The following is a 19,937-nucleotide window of genomic DNA, read 5'->3' on the forward strand; positions in this document are numbered from 1 at the left end:
CGTCGCCATCTGCTCTCATCTCATCTCACCAAACCAAACGAAGCAGAGCAGCAGCAGCGACCAGCGAGCGGTGCGCATTGTCCGTTGTCCGCCTTCAAAAACGGGCAAGTCTATTTTTAACTCGGCGCAAGCCAGCCACGCCCTCAAAGACCAAAACGTGTTCTTCTTGTTTTCGTGTGTGCACCTGTCGTGCTTGCGTCATGGAGGAGTGTGCAGGTTGATTGCTTCATGGTGCGTTGCGCCAGTGCGCAAGCAAGTTGTTGCTGCGGGAAGGTTTTGTTTTGGTTTCGATGCCTCCACGATTGCTTCTGCAGTAGTGCCTTGCTTGCATTCACATTGCTGCTCTTGCCTTCCCTGATCCAATCTCCTTCTCCTGTTCACTTTCCCAACCTCTCCTTGCACCTCACCCAGCCTGTGAAACAGCCAACCAAGCAGACCCATCAACCCAGCCAGCCAAAGAACCAAGCAAACGCACGGCCGAATTGTGAATCACAACATCACATCCTTCCCTTCGATCACCCGCATACGCCCGCACGTCGCACACAAGTCACCACACAGCCCACAAGTCGCCAATACCAACAGCCATGTCTCTTCCAGAAGGCGTGACGGAGCTCTACAACGAGTTCTTTGAGCTGACTCAGCTCACCGTGCTGCCAAAGCCCGCACTCGGCAAAGTGGTCACCGTGACCGCGGACATGTCCGTGCGCGATGCCACACGCCTGCTCGCCCAACACAACATCCTCAGTGCCCCCGTGGCAAAGCCAGACGCCAAGGAAGACGAGAGCTGGCTTGACAAATACGTCGTACGTTGACTCGTGTGTGTGTATGTGTATGTGTGTGTGTGTGTGCTCTCCGTGAATTGTGGCTGTGGGTGAGCATTTCGGGTTTGTGTGTGTGTGTGCATTGTGCATGTGTTTTTGCTTGCTTTGTGCATGTTTGCTTGCTTTGTGCGAGGGTTGTTTCATCTCTGACTTGCTGCCTCGTTCTCACGCATGCTCACACGCTCACTGCACCATCAACTCCAACAACAACAACAACAACACTTTCCTTGATTCACAGGGCACCATTGATGCGGTGAACCTGATGTACTGGATGCTGGACCAAGTGGACGGCGTGCCACCAGAGAGTGTGGAGGACCTCCTCCGCCAAGAGTTCACCACCAGCCCCATCTCAGAGGTCATGGACGCCGATCCAAGTACGTTGAATGCCATGATGCACCCTCACTCACACCCTGTTTTTGCTTCGCCGCCTGTGTGTATATGTGTCTGTGTGTCTGTGTGTGTCTGTGTGTCTGTGCGTGTCTATGTGTGTCTGTGTGTCTCGAACTTTCCCGTGTCCTTTTCTCACTACGGTGCATTTGCTTCGTTGTGTTTGCTTGCATGCAGACACGAGCCGGTTCTCGCCGTTTGTGCCGCTGGATGAGGAGCGCAGCACCATGCTCGACGTCATGCTGCTCCTTGGCAAATACGCCCTCCACCGCGCATACATCGTTCACACCTGTCAGTGTCGCGCCAATTGGATGCGTGCGTGCATGCGTGCATGCATGCGTGTGTGTGTGTCCATATGTGTGCATACATGTGTGTGTGTGAGAACAGTCAGAGTTGCAGTTTGTTCCGTGCATTGTGTTGCTTGCACGTTCTTCCTTTCTTTCACCATCCCACGTAAACCACCCTCTCCCACCCACCCACAATCCTGTGCACGCCAACTCACCACCACACAACACTGAACACTTCGCATCGCCCATGCAGGCGGGGACATCACCAACGTCATCACGCAGAGCGCTGTTGTCAAGTTCCTGCATGAGCACAAGGAGCGCATGGCGTCCACCATGAACCGCACCCTGAAGCAGCTTGGCCTTGGCCAGAAGGCGCCCGTCACCGTCACTACGGACGACACCTTCTGGACAGCATTCAAGCTCATGCGCGAGAAGGTGCGTGCTTCTTTTGTATGATTGTGTGTGTATGACTGTGCGTTTATGATTGCGTGTGCATGATTGTGTGTGTATGATAGTGTGTGTGTGTGTATGCTTGTATGACTCTGTGTGTCCCTCCCTGTGTCTGTCGCCTTGTGTGTGTGTGTGTCATTGTGTGTTCCCGCGCCCTGTTCTCCCACGTGGTCGCTCACACGCCCCTTCTTTCAACCCCCCTTCCTTCAAAATCCACCCTGCTTGCCAACAGTGCGTGAGTGCGCTGCCTGTTGTGGACGACACGGGCGTGAACGTCGGTGTTGTGTCCTCGCGTGACGCGCGCCTGATGATTGTCCGTCCAACCCGCCTTCGCTTCGTCAACCAGCCCCTCAGCCTCTTCAACGACCTCCACGTCGCCCCATTCGACGTCGAGGTGCGTTCGTGCCGTCGTGTGTTGTGACGTTGTGATCTGCTGCGGCGCTGGGAGTGAGGATGTTGAAAGTGTGTGCTTGCGTGGTTTGTGGTGCGATACACCACTTTCCTCTTTGTCTTTGTCTTGTCTGTTGCTCGTTTGTTGCTCGTTTGTTGCTCGTTTGTTGCTCGTTTGTTGCTTCTCTGTTGCTTGTCCTCAGATCTCTCATCACGTCCCCCCTCCCCCTCGCGCCCTTCTCCACCACCACCCTTCAGACGGTGTGCTGCACGCTTGAGTCGACGCTGGGCGATGTGGTCGACCGCCTCATTAGCACACAGGTGCACCGCGTGTTTGTTGTTGACGACAAGAAGCACCCCGTTGGCGTTGTTGCCCTTCGCGATGTCATTGCCTGCCTCTGCAAGGAGCCAAAGGGCAGCGCCATTGCAGACTACTTTGTCGAGCGCTCTGTACGTTCCAACACCCGTGTTTGTGCGTGTTTGTGTTTGTGCGTGTTTGTTTGTGCGTGTTTGTTTGTGCGTGCATGTGTTTTGTGTGTGTGTGTGTGTGTGTGTGTGTGTGTGTGTGTGTGTGTGTGTGTGTGTGTGTGTGTGTGTGTGTGTGCTTGACTGATGTAATGTGAGAGGTGCCGTATCTACGGGTGCGTTGCTGCGATTGTGGAGCTCAAACACTCATTTGTACTTTTCTCCCTTCTCCTTCGTTACATGTGCACAGCCCGCATGAACCATCGACGTCTTCATCGCCATGAACAGCCCTGCATCAGGAGCGGCACACCCAAACAAGCGCGGCGATAAACGTGCTGTTGTTTGTGCGCACCTTTTCTTAGTTCCCCTTGCTCGACTGCATTGCACCACTTGCTTTTCGTTGAATTCAACAAATCCCTCATGTCGTCACGCCAATGCATGTGCACAGCACTCTTCGTTGAGACCACTTTGCGCCTGCCCTCTGTCTGTCAGTCTCTGATTTTCTCCGTGCCTCTCTGATGCTTTCATCAACCAACGTGCCACACCAACACTTGTGTTTTTCTTGTGTCATCTTGCTCGTTGTATTCACGCGTGCGCACATGTGGTTACCACCCAATGAAGAGGGCCGACAACTTGAGTGGTGGCGTTCGAATCGTGAACTTGACATGATACGACAGGTGGGAAGCTTATGAGAAACATTGAGAAGGAAGACAGGGGATGGCGAGTGGTGACACAAGAAAGATGTGGAAGCATGGCAAGCAGGGCAAGCATGCATTTTCATCGTGTGCTTGTGGTCGCGTGGTGCGGTGCGCACACACGCGTTCAGAAGTTTGCGACGTAGTAGTCCACAAACTCGGCAAAGGTGATGGTGCCATCCCTGTTGGTGTCCAGGATATCATACACCGCGCACGCGTCCGCCTGTTGTCACGAGCAGAATGTAAGCGGCGTTTGTGTATCGGGGTGTGCGTGCATGTGTGTGTGTGTGCATGTTAAGGAGGGCGTGAGAGTCACTGAAGCCGGTATGACAATGCACAGACAGAGGCAGACAGACAAGACAGCCACACAACGACACAAAACCACAGCACACAGGCACGCGTCTTACCCAGGAGAGGGATGCGCCCAGGTAGTTGAGTGCCTGGTAAAACTCGTTGCGGTCGATGGTTCCGGAACGGTCACGATCGTACATCTGGAAGGCACGTGCAGCCGCGCCGCGCTTTTCCCTAACATTCAACACACACACACACACACACACACACACACACACACACACACGCACACGCACACACGCACACAACAGTAAGAGCCAATGGTGATAAGAAGGAAGGACGAGGAAGAGGGAGAGGAGGGCAGCGTGGTCACGTGCATCGCACACGGCACACGGCACACGACACGGCACAGGTCTAGAAGCAACCGTGGTGTCACAGCCGTGGTGTTGCACACGTGTGGTGCAAGGCGCAAGCGAACAAAACAGCAAACAAGCCCTCACCACACACCCACCCACACCCACACCCACACCCACACCCACACCCACACACCCACACCCACACCCACACCCACACCCACACACACACACACACACATCACCGGCGTGGTCATCACCATCAATCTCAATAGCAACAGCACATGCAGCAATCAGTACATACGCTGTGGGCACGCGGTGGAGGCCACCAGCAGACGGCTGCTGTGCTTGCGGATACCCTTGTGGTGGCGGGGCACCGGGCTGTGGAGGATATCCATAAGCCTGCTGCTGCTGCGGCTGCTGATACGGCTGCTGCTGGTACGACTGGTGCGGCTGGTGCGGGTATGGCTGCTGTGCTGGTGGCGGGTATGAGGATGAGGCCGGCGGTGCATATGAGCTACCTGGGGCGCTTGGATACCCCTGCTGTTGCGGTGGCTGCTGCACATACGGCGCTTGCTGTGGTGGGTATTGCTGGTGCGGCTGCTGTTGGTGTGGTGGCGGCGGGCCACCTGGATATGCGCTCTGCTGGTACTGGCTCGGATATGACGAGGATCCGGACGGCTGTGGTGGCGCGTGTGAGCCCGGGTACTGCGACTGTGGTGGCTGCATTGGCAGGTGCGGGGGCTGGCTGGAGGACGCCGGGGGTGTTGGCATGGGCAGGTGTGGGGCTGCCGGTGGGCGCGCAGGCTGCTGGGGCGGCTGCTGCTGCTGCTGCTGGTAAGGAGAAGCAACCGGGTAAGGTGTACTTGCAGGTGCTGGGGAAACATGGCGTTGTTGTTGTTGTTGTTGTTGTTGTTGTTGTTGTTGTTGTTGTTGTTGTTGTTGTTGTTGTTGTTTTTGATGGTGGTGGTGGTGATAGATGGACGTGCGTGTGTTGTGTGTTTGCGTGTGGGGTTTGTTTGTTTTTGTGTTCATGTATGGGTGTGTGTCGTATCGTGGTGTGTGTGTGTGTGTGTTCGTGTTGTATTTATGTATGTATGTGTGTGTGTGTTCGTGTTGTATTTATGTGTGTGTTCGTGTTGTATTTATGTGTGTGTGTGTGTTGTTGTGTGTGTCGTGTATCGTTGTGTGGTTCATGAATGTAATGGTGTGTGCATGCGTTGTGTGCGTGCGTGGGTGCGTGGTATGTGCATGTGATATAAACGAAACAATGAAATTCATTGGCAAGGGTTGGTGGATTGAATGGGTGCATTGTTGATGTGGGGTGTGACTGTAGTCTCCATGACTTAATGTGCTGCTTCCTCCTCTATGGACAGCACAACGTGGTTTGTGTGTGTGTGTGTGTGTGTGTGTGTGTGTGTGTGTGTGTGTGTGTGTGTGTGTGTGTGTGTGTGTGTGTGCGAGAGTGTTTTTGGTGGGCTGCGGGTGCGCGCGGCTTACGTTGTTGGCGTGGATCGTCGTACGTTGTGCGACGCAGGTTGTGGTCCACAAAGTATGGCCGTCCGTTGCCATCATACCGCATCTCCCACCCCTGAGTGTTGTCGTGGTGATGTTGACATTCAAAACCAAGCGTGGACATGGTGAGTTGTGGCACAAGGCAGCTAATGAGGCAGTCGGCGAGGTAGCACACGTGTAACAAAGCAAACGTGCACCACCGCTCATCAGGCAACTCCCACACTCACAGGGGGGAGGGCCTGTTGCGACGACATGGGTTTCTTCTTTGGGTGCGTGTGTGCGTGCGTGCGTGTGGTGTGTGGGCGTTGGCGAAAAGTGGTGCGTGGTATTGGCACAAGGACGCGGGATCGTTTAATTGATGAGTCATCACCATCGCAACCAAAACAAAAACGCACAACTCTTCGTTCTCTCGAAGGCTCTTGTTTGGATGCTCCACTCTCACATCCTACACCCTGCCTCTCTCTCTCCCTCTTACCCACGCCAAACCCCTCTTCCTCACACTCTCGCTCACTCATACTCACTTTTGCTCGCCCAATCACACCCACACCCACTTCCAGCACAGAAAAACAGGGCAAGGCGCAACAAAACATGAAACCAGAGCCGCCTCCGCCTCCTCCTCCTCCTCATCACCATCACCTGAAACAAGAGTGTGTTGTAACAACATCAAATTCACATCAGCACATCCGCACGGCCATGGCATCAGGCAAACTCGTCCACGTTCTGGTATTCGACCTCCTTCTGGTCCAGCACGCTGCTGCCGCCCTCGTTTGCCTGCTGCGCCTGCAGGGTTCGCAGCTGGTCCACGCTCGCATACTGTGTGTCCTCCTGCGGCCGCTGCCCGCGCACCGTCTCCCGGAACGCCCCGCCACTGATGCCACCAGATGCAGCGGTCCCGGTACCGGTCTGGTCAATGCCACCTTCCGCAGACCCTTGCACGAACTTGAGGTCTGCGTAGATGAGCTGTGTGTGTGTGTGTGTGTGTGTGTGTGTGTGTGTGTGTGTGTGTGTGTGTGTGTGTGTGTGTGTGTGTGTGTGTGTGTGTGTGTGTTTGGGCGAAAGGGGGTGGGGAACGGATTGTGTCAGTGAGAGGGTGAGCGTTGGGTCACGGCCACAAGGAGGCGCACGGAGACAGACACACACACACATGCACACGCATGCACACACACACACACACACACACACACACAAATAAAGACACACACACACACACACAAATAAAGACACACACGCACATACACACACACACAAACAAAACCCACCCCATCTGGGTGTTCTGGCTTCTTTGTCTTGACGGGGACGGAGTAGAGCGCAGAGGGGTCTTCGATGGCGGATCCGTAGATGTCCATTCCTTCGTGCCGCCCACCAGCTGCTTGCGGCTGAACCAAGCGGTGCACAGTGGCGAAGATGAGCAGGTCGGCTGGGCGTGAGGGGATGATACAAGGCGCCACACACACACACACACACACACACACACACACACACACACACACACACACACACACACACACACACAAACACATTAACACACCCATACACACAGACAAACAGACGGAAGCATCGTTGTTTCAGTACCACGTCGGCTTGCTGGTCGACGCTTGCGTAGATGCTGGATGTGTCCTGGCCACCGGCACGCGGCGCCTGCCCGATTGTAACCACAAACCGCAAACAACATCAACAGCACAAGAGGGCAGCGGTAATCGTGTGCCTCAAACGTGAGGTACAACCGGAACAGACATGAGCAGCAAGGGGATGCGCGACGTGCAAGAACAAAACATTGCAACGAAGGGCACAAGTCCAAGACGAAAGACGAGAGATAATGGTTGAGACAAGTGGGGGGGGGGGCTGCCATTCGTAAAACGTACCCGGCCGTCTGGGCGAACGGACGAGTACATGTTCTCGGATGCAGGCTTGTCAAGTTCCTCATACATGCCGCCGCCACCCATGCTCTGTTGTGGAGGGCGCACACGTACACGATGGAATGCGGGAAGGTGGGGGGGGGGGGAAGGGAGGGAGGTCAGGACATCACACAACACGCAAGGACAGCAGCGCAGGCAAGAGAGGGTTGTCACACTCAAAACCACAAACACACAAAGGTAAACACGCACAAGCACACACAAACACACACAGAGGCAGACGCAGAGGTAAACATGCACAAGCGCACACACACAAACACAGACAAACAGACACACACACACATACAAACAAACACACACACACACAAACACACACACAGACAGACAGACACAGACACACAGACACACACCGTCTGTTGGATGCGTGGCGTGTCTGCGTACTCGTATTGCACTTGTTCTTGTTGTTGTTGCTGCTGCTGCTGCTGGGAGGAGTTCTCGTAAAAGGGTCGCTGCCGGTCGAAGTTGTGGCTGCTGGTCATGGCAATCCTGTCCCCTGCCTTGTTCGACCCGCGCCGCTTGCGAGCGATGACGAGGCCAACCAGCGCGCTCACCAGGATGAGCCCAACCCCGACGCCTGCGCCGACAGGGAGGTAGTCTGTGCCGCTGCCGGATGTGGATGCGGTGCTGCCGCCGGTCGACTGCTGCGTGCCGCCGGGACACGTCTCGTCCGTCGCGGTGCACGTGCACCCGGCCGAGCACTGCTGGCACACGCGGTCCGAGGTGGCCGTGGGCGCAGCGCGCTCGTACGTGCCGCTGCTGCACGGGTTGTGGGGCACGCAAGCCGGCTGGCGAGGGCCGATGCTGAAGTGGCCACCAGCGCACGGCTGGCACGCGCCGCCGACACGCTCCTCCCCGGGCGGACACCCAACGGGGACGCACAGGCCCGCCACAAGGGTGGCACCGGCCTGGCAGGCAACCAGAGAGCAGGGGCCCGCGTGACCCACCACAAACTCGTTGCACAACACGCACGGAGTCGACGCATCGTAATCGTCGTCGGTGGTGTTGCCCGCGCACGCCACACACGTTGATGTTGAGCCCGTGGTCACAATCTCGCTGCCAGCATCGCACACGCGGCACGCCGTGCTGGGGTCGCTATCGTGGTCGTACGTGCTGGAGGGGCAGGTGTACATGTCGCACGTGCCGTAGAAGCTGCCAGTGGTCGGGATCTCGTGTCCGGGCCCACAGCTGGTGCAGGTGCTGTCTGGGGCGAAGAAGTGCTCCTTGATCTCCCCGGCGGCGCACCCTTCCGGGACACACGTGACCGTATCCACCGTGTCGTTGATGAACCGCACGCACGGGCCCGCGCAGTCGCACGTGCGGATCTCGCTTGTGGTGCCGTTCACGGCACGCACCTCGTATTCGTTTGCGGCGAGTGGCACGCAGGCCTCTGCGTCGGCATCGTAGCGCATGCCCTGCTGGCACTGCCGGCACACGGCCGGGTTGGCCGGGTCCCGCATGGTGCCGTTGTCGCAGGGGAGCAGCGCGCTGCAGATGCGGTCGCTCGTTGCTGTCGGCGCCGTCAGCTCAAACTCAGCCTGCTCATCGCACGTGGTGACCGGCGTGCACTCCCGGTCCGAGGTGGCTGTGGGCGCCGCGCTCTCGTACTCGTCGTCCATGGTGCACGTGCGCGGTTGCATGCAGGCACCGGCAGTGGTGTTGAGGAACGTGCCCTGCTCGCACGCCGACGTGCACGTGCCGTCGAGGGCAAGGTAGGTGAACCCGTTTCCGCTGTACACGTGTGCATCCGCATACGCATCGGGAGAGGCGAGCGTGGCCGGGTTGAAGCACGCCGCGCACGTGACGCCGTCTTGCTTGCAGGCAACGCAGCCGGGGATGTCGCAGGGGCGAGCGGCAACGGCGGTGAAGCGAACGGCCGTCGGGGTGGCGGTGTTGCCGCAATCGATGGACTGAAGACGGAGGGCGGTGGTGCTGCTGTTGACGGCGATGTCCGCATACAGCGACGCATCCACGGTCCACACGCGCGTCGTGTTCTCAAAGCGCAGCGCACACGAGGGGGTCCGGTCAACCATAAACTCGAGGTCAAGGTGCACCCGAATGCTGTAGTTGGGGTAAGGTGGGGGTTGGGAGAGGGCAGTGAGGGTATTGTGGCGGTCTTTACGAGTAGATGTGTGTGTGTGTTTGTGCGTGGTGTAAACGTCTCTTGTGTGTGGTGTGTGTTTGTGTGTGGCGTAAACGTCTCTTGTGTGTGGTGTGTGAATGTGCGCATGTACGCCTTTCATTGTGTCGGCATAGTTCTTTGAGTGTTCGTTTGTGTGTGCTTTGTGGATGTGTGATTGTTCACGACAGGGTCGTACGTTGCGTAGTTTGCGACGTCGATCAGCGGCGTTGCGTCTGGCTGCGCGTGGCAGAGGCATGCAGTGGTGGCGGTGCTGATCCACTGCTCGCTGGCCAGGAACGCAACCGCTGCGGGCGCCGCCTCAGACACCTGATGCGGTGCAACGTACAGGCGGGTGAGCAGATGAGGGTGTGCTTTTTTTTTTTGGGGGGGGGGGGGGGAGGGGTTGTGCAACTGGGAAGAGCAACTGGGAAGAGAAAGGGGTATGGGCGCAAAATGGGAGCCAACAGACACGCATAGACACAAAGCAGACGCACACGCACACACACGGATACAAGCATTTGCACACACACACACACACGCACACGCACGCACACACATGTACGCACACACACACACACACACACACACACACACACACGTGCGCACCGCAATGGCTCTGCCAGCTGGGGAGTAGAAGGTGACGCTCTGTGTTGTGTTGGCGCCTGTGAGGATCATGTTGTTCCTGAACTGCACGTGGACCTCGTCGGCGGTCGCAGGCGCGCCTGTATCCAGATCAATGCGTTCGTTGATAAAGTCGTTGACGCTGCTGACTTGCACCGCTACCAGCACAGATGTGCTTGGCCGCAGCGACACGGGGCACGCGCGGCTCCCTGTCAGACGAGGGGAAGGAAGAAAGGGGAGGGGCATGTGTTTGTGCCAGATGGAGGGACAGAGGAGCAAAGGCGCAGAGGGGCAGAGGGGCAGAGAGAGAGAGAGACAGGAACAAGAACAACAAGAACAACAAGGACAACAAGAACAAGAACAGGAACAAGAGCAAGAACAACAAGAACAACAAGAACAACAAGAACAACAAGAACAACAAGAACAACAAGAACAACAAGAACAACAAGAACAACAACAACGACGACGACGATGACGACGACGACGACGACAGAAGCAGCAGCGACCGCGTACATTCGCAGGCGGAGTCCTGAGCGGTGACAGCTGAGGTGAGTCCGAGGATGACGGCGGCAATCGACGCCACCGTCGCGAAAGCACTCAACCGCATCACTGATGAGCGTTGGGACTTGCTGTTCGCCTGCCACAACGTGATGAAGACAAGCCCAAGAACAAGAGCAAGAATCACAGGAAGCAGAAGGCAAGGGACAATAAACAAGAGAAGGACACAAAAGGCATGGTGTCCGCAAGTGTGAGCGAAGCGAGGGTGATGCACAACGTGTGTTTGTACACACAAGAAGGGAAGAGGTAACAGACCACAATCAACACAGTCACACGCACATGGCGAATATCCAATGACACAATACACAAGACTCCGCCAAACACATGACGGCGGATCGTGATTTGGCCACGCTACAGGCAAAACACACCTAGCATGTGAGGACAAAACAACACACACCCAACAATCCACACCAAATAGCACACACCAAACAACACCCAACCGCTCATACACACAGCGATCACAACAGCGCCATACACATAGCATTCACACACCTTTGTGTGCGTGCTTCCAGCTCAACTGCAGCAGGACGAACAGCGACAACACGCGCGGCCACAAGAAGCGGAAGAGGAAGGGGCGTGTTGTTGTGCGGCGGCGGTAGGCGCTGTCGAGTTGGATGCGCGTTGGTGAGGCGACAGCATAAAATGTAGCGACGACTGCCAACACCGCCAACAACGACTGTCACACCTTCACCACACACACACACACACACACACACACACACACACACACACACACACACACACACACACACACACACACACACACACACACACACACACACACACACACACACACACAAACAGACACAGACACAGACAGACACACGGGATGTTTCGGCAGATCCTGATTGCGCGAGCGGACGATGGGTTGCCGTTGGCAGAGAGCTTGGAGGAGGATCCCTCCCTGCGCCCATTCAAGGTGCAGGCAAAGAAGATCCTGAGGAAAATCACACAGCCAAGCAACCCACAGCGATGCACCATCGACACCAACTCGCCGTTTGTTTTCCAGTGAGTCGGCCGTTATCCGTGTTGTCGTCCTCAAGCGTGCGCATGCGCGTGTGGAGCTTGGAGGAGGATGGGAAAGAGTGTGCATGTTTGAATGTGTATGGAGCTGGGGGATGAGAGAGTGAGTGCGGGTGTAAATGTAAGAGATTGTGTGTAGAAGAGAGAGAGAGAGTGTGTGTGTGTGCGTGCGTGCGTGCGTGTGTGTGCTCGTGCGAGTGAGAATGTTGTTGTGGCTGTGGGGAAGTAACCTCAAGTGCACAACGAAGACCATCCACACCTTCTCAAACCCACGGGCATGCCACTTGCCTTTGACAACAGCTACTATGTTGAGAATGGCGTGTGCTACATGGTGCTTTGTGACAAAGACTTTTCAAAGAAGATGGCATTTGCCTTTCTGGAGACACTTCACAAAGAGTTTGAGGTGTGTGTGTGTGTGTGTGTGTGTGTGTGTGTGTGTGTGTGTGTGTGTGTGTGTGTGTGTGTGTGCGAACGTACATGATTGCGCATGCGTATCCTGCGTCCGCTTTTTTTTTTTGGCCAAGTGTGCCCTTGCACGTGTAGACACGTACTCGTGTGCTCGTACGTGCATCTGCGTTTGCCCAACCTGTTGTTGGCCCCTTCTCTCAAACGGACGCCTTCGCTGCCTTGGTTTACGCCACGCTCATGTGTTCACGTTCTTGTGCGGTGTTCAGGAGGAATATGGTGCGCAAGTGGCGACGGCAACGCGTCCATACAAGTTCATCGGATTTGGTATGAGGGTCCGACTATGATGTACACATACACAAGTGTGTGTGTGTGTGTGCATGTGCCGTGGCGGGACGTTTGTGCATCATCTCCACCGTCTGCACTGGCACTGACGTGTCTCCTTTGCGGGTAATGACAGAATCTCGGATGCAGAAGCTGCGGCGGTCGTATGAGGACTCAAGAACAGCGCACCGCAACCTCGCGCGCATCAACAACGAACTCCAAGATGTCCAGGTCAGTCAGCGCGTGCATGCATTTTATGTGTGGATGTGTGTGCGGAAGTGTGTGTGTGTGTGTGTGGATGTGTGTGTGTGTGTGTGTGCAGATGAGCATGTGCGTGTATGGAGATGTGCATGCATGTGTGTGTGCTTCAAATGGATGCCATTGCAAGCCATTGCCATTCATTCCTCGCACCGCCTCCGTCTGCCGTGTTGTCCCGATGCCGACTGTGACATCGTGTGCATCAGCGCATCATGCGTCGCAACATCGACGAAGTTCTGGACAGGGGCGAGCGGCTCGATGGTCCGTCTGATGTGTGCGCGCATACGTGTGTGTTTGTATGTCTGTATGTATGTATGTCTGTATGTATGTATGTATGTATGTATGTATGTATGTATGTATGTATGTATGTATGTATGTATGTATGTATGTATGTATGTATGTATGTATGTATGTATGCATGCATGTCTGTATGTATGTATGTATGCATGTATGTCTGTATGTATGTGTGTTGCTTGGTGAGGTGGGACAAGCACTGAACGGTGACACCACTTGGGCACGCATCACCTCAGCTGTGTCGCTTCCGCAACTCATATTCATGTGCATGTGCGGTTGCGAGTGCAGATTTGTCTGACAGGGCGGACTCGCTCAAGGGGAAATCGCAGAAGTACCGCCGGGTACGTTGCGCTGCGTGGTCGTTCGTTTGCACGCTTGCACTGTCATGTCAACACACACACCATGTGGTTTACACCTCCAAACACACACACACACACACACACACACACACACCACATGTGTTTTGCACCTCCTAACACCACCACCACCACCATGACCGCCATCTCCACACCCCCCCCCCTCATCTTCGTCTCGTGCCAGTCTGCGGAGGAGCTCAAGTGGCGGGCACTGATGGCGAAGCTTTGGCCCGTCATCGCCGTCGCTGTCGTTGTTCTCGTCTTCCTCTACTTCTACTTTGCATGGTGATCCATCGCTTCCTGTCTCCTCATGACCATGTGGTGGTGGTGGTGCTGGTGGTGGGCGAGATGTGCCGTGTGTAGCGGTGTGGGTGGGCTGCACACATATGGCTGTTAGGGCCGAGTCTGGTACATGTTATATCTCTCTCTCTTTTCTCTTTTCGATTGTGTTGATGGTGGTGGTGGTGGCGGCGGTGACTGTACACACGTGGAACACAAGATACGTGGGGGGGGGGTGCGTTCAACCCTCAAAAAAGGCGAGGTGGCTGACTTCATGCAGCGAGTGGCTTGTTGTTGCTTCCGTCTGTCTGTATTGGCTGACGAGAGCACGCAACACAGAGATGGGTAGACAAAGCAGAGAACCACGAGAAGAACCAAAGCAAAGCAGAGCAGAGTAGAGAGCAGGGCAGACAATGGATGCTTATGTGCATAAGGCGTGTGTGTGTGTGTGTGTGTGTGTGTGTGTGTGTGGTAGTGAGCAAGGTAAGATGCAAGTTAGCGAGCACCCTGCTTTCTGAGGGTGTTGTCGTCCTTGCAGTGCTCCTTTCCGCGTTTCCTCCAGTGGTACTTGTCTGATGCGTCAAAGTCTGCAGAGGTCTTGGGCGCTTCCGCCAGTGACCACAGCCATTCCGGGTACTGTGTCGTGCAGAAAGGTAAAGAGGGCGGGGGAGGGAGGGAGAAGACGAGCATGGGTGGGATTGTGAGGGTCAGCCAACGTGTGTGTGTGTGTGTGTGTGTGTGTGTGTGTGTGTGTGTGTGTGTGTGTGTGTGTGTGTGTGTGTGTGTGTGTGTGTGTGTGTGTGTACACGCTTCTCTTGGAGTAAAGAAGGGCACCTGGTCGTCGGGCTTCAGCTCTGGATCCTCGCCTCCTTCGTTGATGTTGGCGCCGGGGCACGTGGTAGGCAACGCTGCACACAGAACAAGGGAGAACGAAGTGCAAAGAGGTGGGGTGTGAGATTGAATGAAAACAAGAGACAAGGGGAAATGTACACAGGCAGAACGCACGACAATGAGAGGGGCGCAGGGATGTTGCGGCCTTGTACACACACACAGAGAGAGAGAGAGAGAGAGAGAGAGAGAGAGAGAGAGAGAGAGAGAGAGAGAGAGAGAGAGAGAGAGAGAGAGACAGACACAGAGAGAGAGAGACAGACACAGAGAGAGAGAGACAGACACAGAGAGAGAGAGACAGACAGAAACAGAGAGAGAGATACACAGACAGAAACAGAGAGAGAGATACACAGACAGAAACAGAGAGAGAGATACACAGACAGACAGACACAGACACACACATAGAGACAGACAGACAGACAGACAAGACAGACAGACAGACAGACAGACAGACAGACACAGACACACACATAGAGACAGACAGACAGACACACACACACGCACACACGCACACACACACACACACACTGCTGACCTTTGGCAGCCATTGTCCTGCGGGCGTGCTGCCAGAGCAACGGGCGAGCAAGGGTCACCCGCATCCGCCTCAGCAACATCATCGCCATCGTCTTGTCTCTCGTCTTGAACGCAAAATCGCACACAAACAAAAAGACGTGTGCACGTGTTGCTGCTTGCTGTGGACCTGTGTTCTCTGCTCGACGTGGTTGTGGCTCTCCTCCCATCTCTCTCTCTCTCTCCCTCCTCCCATCTCCCTTTCCTCGCCTTCTCGTCGGTCCACCTAGCCAAGCTATACATCATGGCTGACGCTGTGAAAGTGAAAGTGGACACCAAAGTGCCGTCCACCCCACTGCGTGAGTGATGCGCACGTGTGAAGGTTGAGTGTGATGTGATGTGTGGATGTGTGTGGATGTGTGATGTGTGTGTGTGTGTGTGCATATGTGTGTGTATGTGTGTGTGTGTGTGTGTGTTTGTGTGTGTGTGGTGCAGTTCCACAACTTCACAACTGCATCACTTCACAAGTCCACGCTCAACCCATTGGCTTCTCTCCCTCCCCTCCCCCCTGCACCTCCTTTCTGGAATCACAGTGCAATTCAAGCACGCAGACCTGAATGTCAAGAGCGCCAACAAGCAGCTCCTCTTCACATCGGTGCGTTGCATGTGTGTGCAGGTGATGGACGCCCGCCTTGCGTTTGGATATGCCTACGCTCTCCGCACTCATGCCTCTTCTGCTCTTGTTGCTCACCCGTGCTCTGCTTGCACCTGGTCTAGCGCCGCAACTATGGCAAATCCTCATCAAGCAACGAACCCCTCGAAGTGGTACGACGCCAGCGACACACACACACACACACACACACACACACACACACACACACACACACATACAGCCGTTTGTTGTTCACTACTGCTTGACAAACGTTTATTCGCTGCAGCGCGCACACGCCGACGCCATTGACTACGTGTCCATGCCAAGCTCGCGATACACAAAGTAAGCGGGCCTTCATTTGCTGAGTGCGATTCCTGCGACACACACACACACACACACACACACACACACACACAATTCTGTGCTTCTTGTGTCACAGCTCATATGCAGCATGCCCGTTTGTTGTGTGCACAGCTACATGGTCGGGGTACGAAAAGCCGGCACAAACGAACTGCAGCTTATCCCAGCAACGCTTCTTGAAATGACTCCACGCCTCTCCAGTAAGGCCCGCGTGTCTACGTGTGTGCGCGCGTGCGTGCGTGTGTGTGCATTTGTGTGCATTTTTGTGCGCCTTTGTGATGTTGTGCCGTGCTGTATGTGTGGCCGATGCTGGTGAGTGTGATTTGTACTCGGGTGATTGGCCTACATTTTGACCGCCCTCGTCCTCCTCCATATGCCCCTCACATGCACGAATCACATGTGCTTATCCGTCCCCGTTTGTGTCATGCACGTGCTTGCCCCTGCGTGGCGCCAACGCCCTGCAGCTGAGGCGAACCAGGCGCGAAACCCGACGCTGGACACTCCGGAGAAGCGGCAGCAGGCCCGCGCACATCTTGTCGAGTCGTTTGGTGGCAAGAAGCAGAAGCGCGTCCTGCACTCCCGTACACGATACATGTACGTGTGTATGTGTGACACCGGCGCATGCAGCGTGACACGTACACAGACACACTTGCACAGACACACACACACACACACACACACACACACACACACACACACACACACACACACACACACACACACACACACACACACACACGCACGCGCGCGCATACAGATGCACACCTCGCCAAGCGTCACACTCACGCGTGCGTCTCCATGTGCAGGCTCTCTGACGAAGCGCTGGAGACTGTGGCGTCGACCATGGCCGATGCAGTGACGCCCGGCAGCAGCAGCAGCAGCAGCAGCAGCGCCGATGGCGATGATGGTGGCGATGTGGAGGGCGGGAAAGGTCGCATGCTTCCACCGAACAACCTCAAGTCCAAGGATGCAGCAGGGGTGTACCCGCTCGATGGACGTAAGCGAGCCGCTCATGCTTGTCTGTGCTGGTGTGTCATGTGGTGTGCTTGTAATGTTTTGGTGCCTTGTGTTTAATCTGCTGTGTTGCAATGGCTGGTGTGTGTGTGTGTGTGTGTTTTGTGGCATACTTGTCGTTTATGCCGCGTGTCGCTTCATGCCATCGACTTGCTTGCACGTGCGTGTGTGCTCTGCAGTTGTGCTGTCCAACGAGCGTGCTGCCCTCAAGGGCATGTATCCATCTTTCCACAAGGTGAGAACACGGCCATTTGACTAGCGGAGCTTTTGCTGCTGGGTGGTGGTCTCATGTTGCCCCACTTTGGGTGTTGTTTACGCCTCATTTGCTGCTGTTGCTTGCTGTTGCTCGTCACTTTCTCACGCAACTACTGCCTCTGCGTACACAACCACACACACACACACACACACACACACACACACACACACACACACACACACACACACACACACACACACACACACACGCACGCGCACACACATACGCGCGCGCGCACGCGCACACACATACGCGCGCGCGCACATACACAATCACACCCACAATCACACAATCTCTGTGCACCACCAGCCAAAGGAGGAAGAGCTTACTGCCTGGCGCGGGCAGAACAGGTTCATGCCGTTTGTCATCGACGTCCTCGAACGCGACATCATGATTTCCGCAAAGGGCAAGCAGCGCGAGGCCAGGGTGAGACGCATGGTGGTGGTGGTGGTGGTGATGGTGGTTGTGCTGCGCTTGATGGTACCTGGCAGTTCGTTGCAACGAGGTTTTTGTTCTGTCACGTCACTATAACATCCCCCGATCCCCTTGGTGTTCGTGCGTGCTCGGTGCAGATCCTCGCCCTGAAGTATCTCGCTGAGCTGCTCAAGTTCCACAACTGCGCCGTCGTGCGCCGCCTCCCGCGCAAACGCAGCGACCTCGTCAAGACCCTCAAGGTCGCACACCTGTGTGTGTGTGTGTGTTTGTGTTTGTGTATGTGTATGTGTGTGTGTGTGTTTGTGTTTGTGTTTGTGTGTGTGGTTCTTTGCACGTGCTTCATGTTTTCCAGCTGTCTTTTCACACACACACACCCTCCCATTGCCCTTGCATGTGGTCTGCTCACACCTGCGCTTGCATCCAACTGCACAGAGCACACCCGATGCTGTCATTGACGGGTTCATCAACAAATTCCTCATTGACACCGACGACTCGTCGTCCTCTCCAAAGTGCGCACACGCAGAGGTGTTGCTGTGCGAGTGTGTGTGTGTGTGTGCGCGCGTGTGTGTGTTGCTGTGTGATGCTGTGTGATGCTGTGTGTATGATTGTTTGTGTGTTTGTGTGTTTGTGTGTGTGTGTGTGCGTGTGCGTGTGCGTGTGCGTGTGCGTGCGCGTGTGCGTATGTTCGTGTTGGTGCGGTGTTGGTGGTCCTGCTGCACCTTGGTTGTGCTGCGCCTTGGTTGTGCTGCCCTCACGGTGTTTGGGGTCTTGCGGCTTGTGAATGGCGCAGGTTGTTCCTGAGCAAACAGAAGCAGCACTTGCTTCTCATGTACATCCTCACTATTGCTCTCCACGCCTGCAAATACAAGTTTGTACTTGCCTTGCCTTGTGTGTGTGTCGGGTGCAACTTGGCTGCTTCGTGCTTTGTCTGATACTGCTGTGTCTCGACTGGGGAAACAATCCTTTTTCTGGCGTGTTGCCTCGCTTGCCGCATTGTCTGTGTGCTGTGCCGTGTGTCATTCCACTGCTTTGGTTGCTCATATCGGTTGTTGGCGTGCAGGAATCTGCCCCTGGACGCCTTTGCAACGGAGCTCAAGACACCCCTCAAAGAGTGCGTTGGTTGTACCTTGTGCGTCGTGCGTTGAGTGTGTGTGTGTGTTTGCGTGTGGTGTGTGGTGGTGTGTGGTGTGTGAGTGTGTGTGCGTGGTGTGTGCGTGGTGTGTGCGTGGTGTGTGTGTGTTTGTGTATGTGCTTGCACGTTGGCATAGGCATGAGTGTATGTGGGTGCGTATCGCTGTCCCGAGCGTATTAGCTGCAACTGCTCCCCTCAAACTACACACACACACACACACACACACACACACACACACACACACACACACACACACACACACACACACACACACACATACGTCCTCGTTCGCTCATGCCATGACACGACGGATGATCTCACAGGGTTGAGAATGTTGCGCGTGCGCTCGGGTGCATCGTGAAGAAGTCAACCACATCCGTTGATTTCGAGGACAGTGAAGGCAATCCATCAAAGAGGTGCGCTGCGCAATACATTGGTGTGGGTTGGTTTGCCTTGGATTGGATGGTGCTGTGCTGTGTTGGATTGGATGGTGCTGTGCTGTGTTGGATTGGATTGTGTTGGTTTGTCTTCGTTGGGACTCATTGTATCCCGTTTCGGCACGATTTGTGCAGGGCAAAGACCAACACGCTGATTTCGCTCAAGCTGCCGCTGGTGTTCCGCACGCGCCGCGGCCGCGCCAAGTGACGCCGACCGCTGTAGTTCGTTCGACATGCACCGTGATCTTGGTGATGGTCGTGGGGGAGGATGCTGTTGCTGAAGAAGAAGAAGAAGAAGAAGAAGAAGAAGAAGAAGAAGAAGAAGAAGAAGAAGAAGAAGAAGAAGAAGAAGAAGAAGAAGAAGAAGAAGAAGAAGAAGAAGAAGAAGAAGAAGAAGAAGAAGAAGAGGGAAAAGAAGTCGACGAGGATGAGGAGGAGGAGGAGGAGGA

General features: G+C 55.3%; 6 protein-coding genes across 6 annotated transcripts; 3 read left to right on the forward strand and 3 right to left on the reverse strand.

Annotated features, from left to right (window-relative positions):
* Nucleotides 1-184: 184 nt before the first annotated feature.
* Nucleotides 185-3,514, forward strand: PTSG_03873 (uncharacterized protein). The gene is made up of 7 exons (XM_004995548.1): nucleotides 185-803; nucleotides 1,060-1,195; nucleotides 1,386-1,499; nucleotides 1,749-1,930; nucleotides 2,178-2,339; nucleotides 2,594-2,785; nucleotides 3,051-3,514. Exons 1-7 carry the CDS (start codon nucleotides 585-587, stop codon nucleotides 3,057-3,059), a joined length of 1,014 nt encoding a protein of 337 aa, XP_004995605.1. The 5' UTR covers nucleotides 185-584; the 3' UTR covers nucleotides 3,060-3,514.
* Nucleotides 3,515-3,622: 108 nt separating this feature from the next.
* PTSG_12090 (uncharacterized protein) lies at nucleotides 3,623-5,908 on the reverse strand (the record flags this gene model as incomplete). Its single annotated transcript, XM_004995549.1, has 5 exons — nucleotides 3,623-3,718; nucleotides 3,903-4,020; nucleotides 4,444-5,014; nucleotides 5,640-5,730; nucleotides 5,882-5,908. The coding sequence occupies 5 exons, from the start codon at nucleotides 5,906-5,908 to the stop codon at nucleotides 3,623-3,625; spliced, it is 903 nt and encodes a 300-aa protein (XP_004995606.1).
* An 84-nt stretch (nucleotides 5,909-5,992) lies between these two features.
* On the reverse strand, nucleotides 5,993-11,506 carry PTSG_03874 (uncharacterized protein). Its single transcript, XM_004995550.1, has 9 exons — nucleotides 11,358-11,506; nucleotides 10,821-10,944; nucleotides 10,293-10,516; nucleotides 9,883-10,013; nucleotides 7,918-9,625; nucleotides 7,517-7,600; nucleotides 7,227-7,292; nucleotides 6,914-7,030; nucleotides 5,993-6,614 (listed from the first exon to the last, which is right to left on the reverse strand). Exons 2-9 carry the CDS (start codon nucleotides 10,912-10,914, stop codon nucleotides 6,354-6,356), a joined length of 2,685 nt encoding a protein of 894 aa, XP_004995607.1. The 5' UTR covers nucleotides 10,915-10,944; nucleotides 11,358-11,506; the 3' UTR covers nucleotides 5,993-6,353.
* A 188-nt stretch (nucleotides 11,507-11,694) lies between these two features.
* PTSG_03875 (uncharacterized protein) lies at nucleotides 11,695-13,814 on the forward strand (the record flags this gene model as incomplete). The annotated part of the gene is made up of 7 exons (XM_004995551.1): nucleotides 11,695-11,873; nucleotides 12,189-12,291; nucleotides 12,563-12,620; nucleotides 12,754-12,848; nucleotides 13,082-13,136; nucleotides 13,458-13,510; nucleotides 13,710-13,814. 7 exons carry the CDS (start codon nucleotides 11,695-11,697, stop codon nucleotides 13,812-13,814), a joined length of 648 nt encoding a protein of 215 aa, XP_004995608.1.
* A 177-nt stretch (nucleotides 13,815-13,991) lies between these two features.
* On the reverse strand, nucleotides 13,992-15,430 carry PTSG_03876 (uncharacterized protein). The gene is made up of 3 exons (XM_004995552.1): nucleotides 15,228-15,430; nucleotides 14,639-14,712; nucleotides 13,992-14,440 (listed from the first exon to the last, which is right to left on the reverse strand). Exons 1-3 carry the CDS (start codon nucleotides 15,313-15,315, stop codon nucleotides 14,300-14,302), a joined length of 303 nt encoding a protein of 100 aa, XP_004995609.1. The 5' UTR covers nucleotides 15,316-15,430; the 3' UTR covers nucleotides 13,992-14,299.
* On the forward strand, nucleotides 15,355-19,806 carry PTSG_03877 (uncharacterized protein). The gene is made up of 15 exons (XM_004995553.1): nucleotides 15,355-15,561; nucleotides 15,796-15,857; nucleotides 15,980-16,027; nucleotides 16,141-16,196; nucleotides 16,329-16,414; nucleotides 16,679-16,808; nucleotides 17,021-17,211; nucleotides 17,408-17,463; nucleotides 17,794-17,910; nucleotides 18,057-18,158; nucleotides 18,352-18,428; nucleotides 18,710-18,787; nucleotides 18,980-19,030; nucleotides 19,375-19,467; nucleotides 19,624-19,806. Exons 1-15 carry the CDS (start codon nucleotides 15,507-15,509, stop codon nucleotides 19,694-19,696), a joined length of 1,275 nt encoding a protein of 424 aa, XP_004995610.1. The 5' UTR covers nucleotides 15,355-15,506; the 3' UTR covers nucleotides 19,697-19,806.
* Nucleotides 19,807-19,937: the final 131 nt, after the last annotated feature.

This window comes from Salpingoeca rosetta (genome assembly GCF_000188695.1).
Source record: "Salpingoeca rosetta unplaced genomic scaffold supercont1.8, whole genome shotgun sequence".
NCBI lineage: Eukaryota > Choanoflagellata > Craspedida > Salpingoecidae > Salpingoeca > Salpingoeca rosetta.

Excerpts from the sequence above, each read along its gene's own strand:
- PTSG_03873 (XM_004995548.1), top strand. The coding sequence starts at position 585 with ATGTCTCTTCCAGAAGGCGTGACGGAGCTCTACAACGAGTTCTTTGAG. Across the intron at positions 804-1,059 it reads GCTGGCTTGACAAATACGTC|GGCACCATTGATGCGGTGAA; the intron begins GTACGTTGACTC and ends CTTGATTCACAG. Across the intron at positions 2,340-2,593 it reads TCGCCCCATTCGACGTCGAG|ACGGTGTGCTGCACGCTTGA; the intron begins GTGCGTTCGTGC and ends ACCACCCTTCAG.
- PTSG_03874 (XM_004995550.1), bottom strand. The coding sequence starts at position 10,914 with ATGCGGTTGAGTGCTTTCGCGACGGTGGCGTCGATTGCCGCCGTCATC. Across the intron at positions 10,517-10,820 it reads TCAGGACTCCGCCTGCGAAT|GGAGCCGCGCGTGCCCCGTG; the intron begins GTACGCGGTCGC and ends CTCGTCTGACAG. Across the intron at positions 6,615-6,913 it reads AGCCAGAACACCCAGATGGG|CTCATCTACGCAGACCTCAA; the intron begins GTGGGTTTTGTT and ends ACACACACACAG.
- PTSG_03876 (XM_004995552.1), bottom strand. The coding sequence starts at position 15,315 with ATGGCGATGATGTTGCTGAGGCGGATGCGGGTGACCCTTGCTCGCCCG. Across the intron at positions 14,713-15,227 it reads CAGGACAATGGCTGCCAAAG|CGTTGCCTACCACGTGCCCC; the intron begins GTCAGCAGTGTG and ends TTCTGTGTGCAG. Across the intron at positions 14,441-14,638 it reads AGCTGAAGCCCGACGACCAG|TACCCGGAATGGCTGTGGTC; the intron begins GTGCCCTTCTTT and ends TGCACGACACAG.
- PTSG_03877 (XM_004995553.1), top strand. The coding sequence starts at position 15,507 with ATGGCTGACGCTGTGAAAGTGAAAGTGGACACCAAAGTGCCGTCCACC. Across the intron at positions 15,562-15,795 it reads AGTGCCGTCCACCCCACTGC|TGCAATTCAAGCACGCAGAC; the intron begins GTGAGTGATGCG and ends CTGGAATCACAG. Across the intron at positions 17,212-17,407 it reads GGTGTACCCGCTCGATGGAC|TTGTGCTGTCCAACGAGCGT; the intron begins GTAAGCGAGCCG and ends TGTGCTCTGCAG.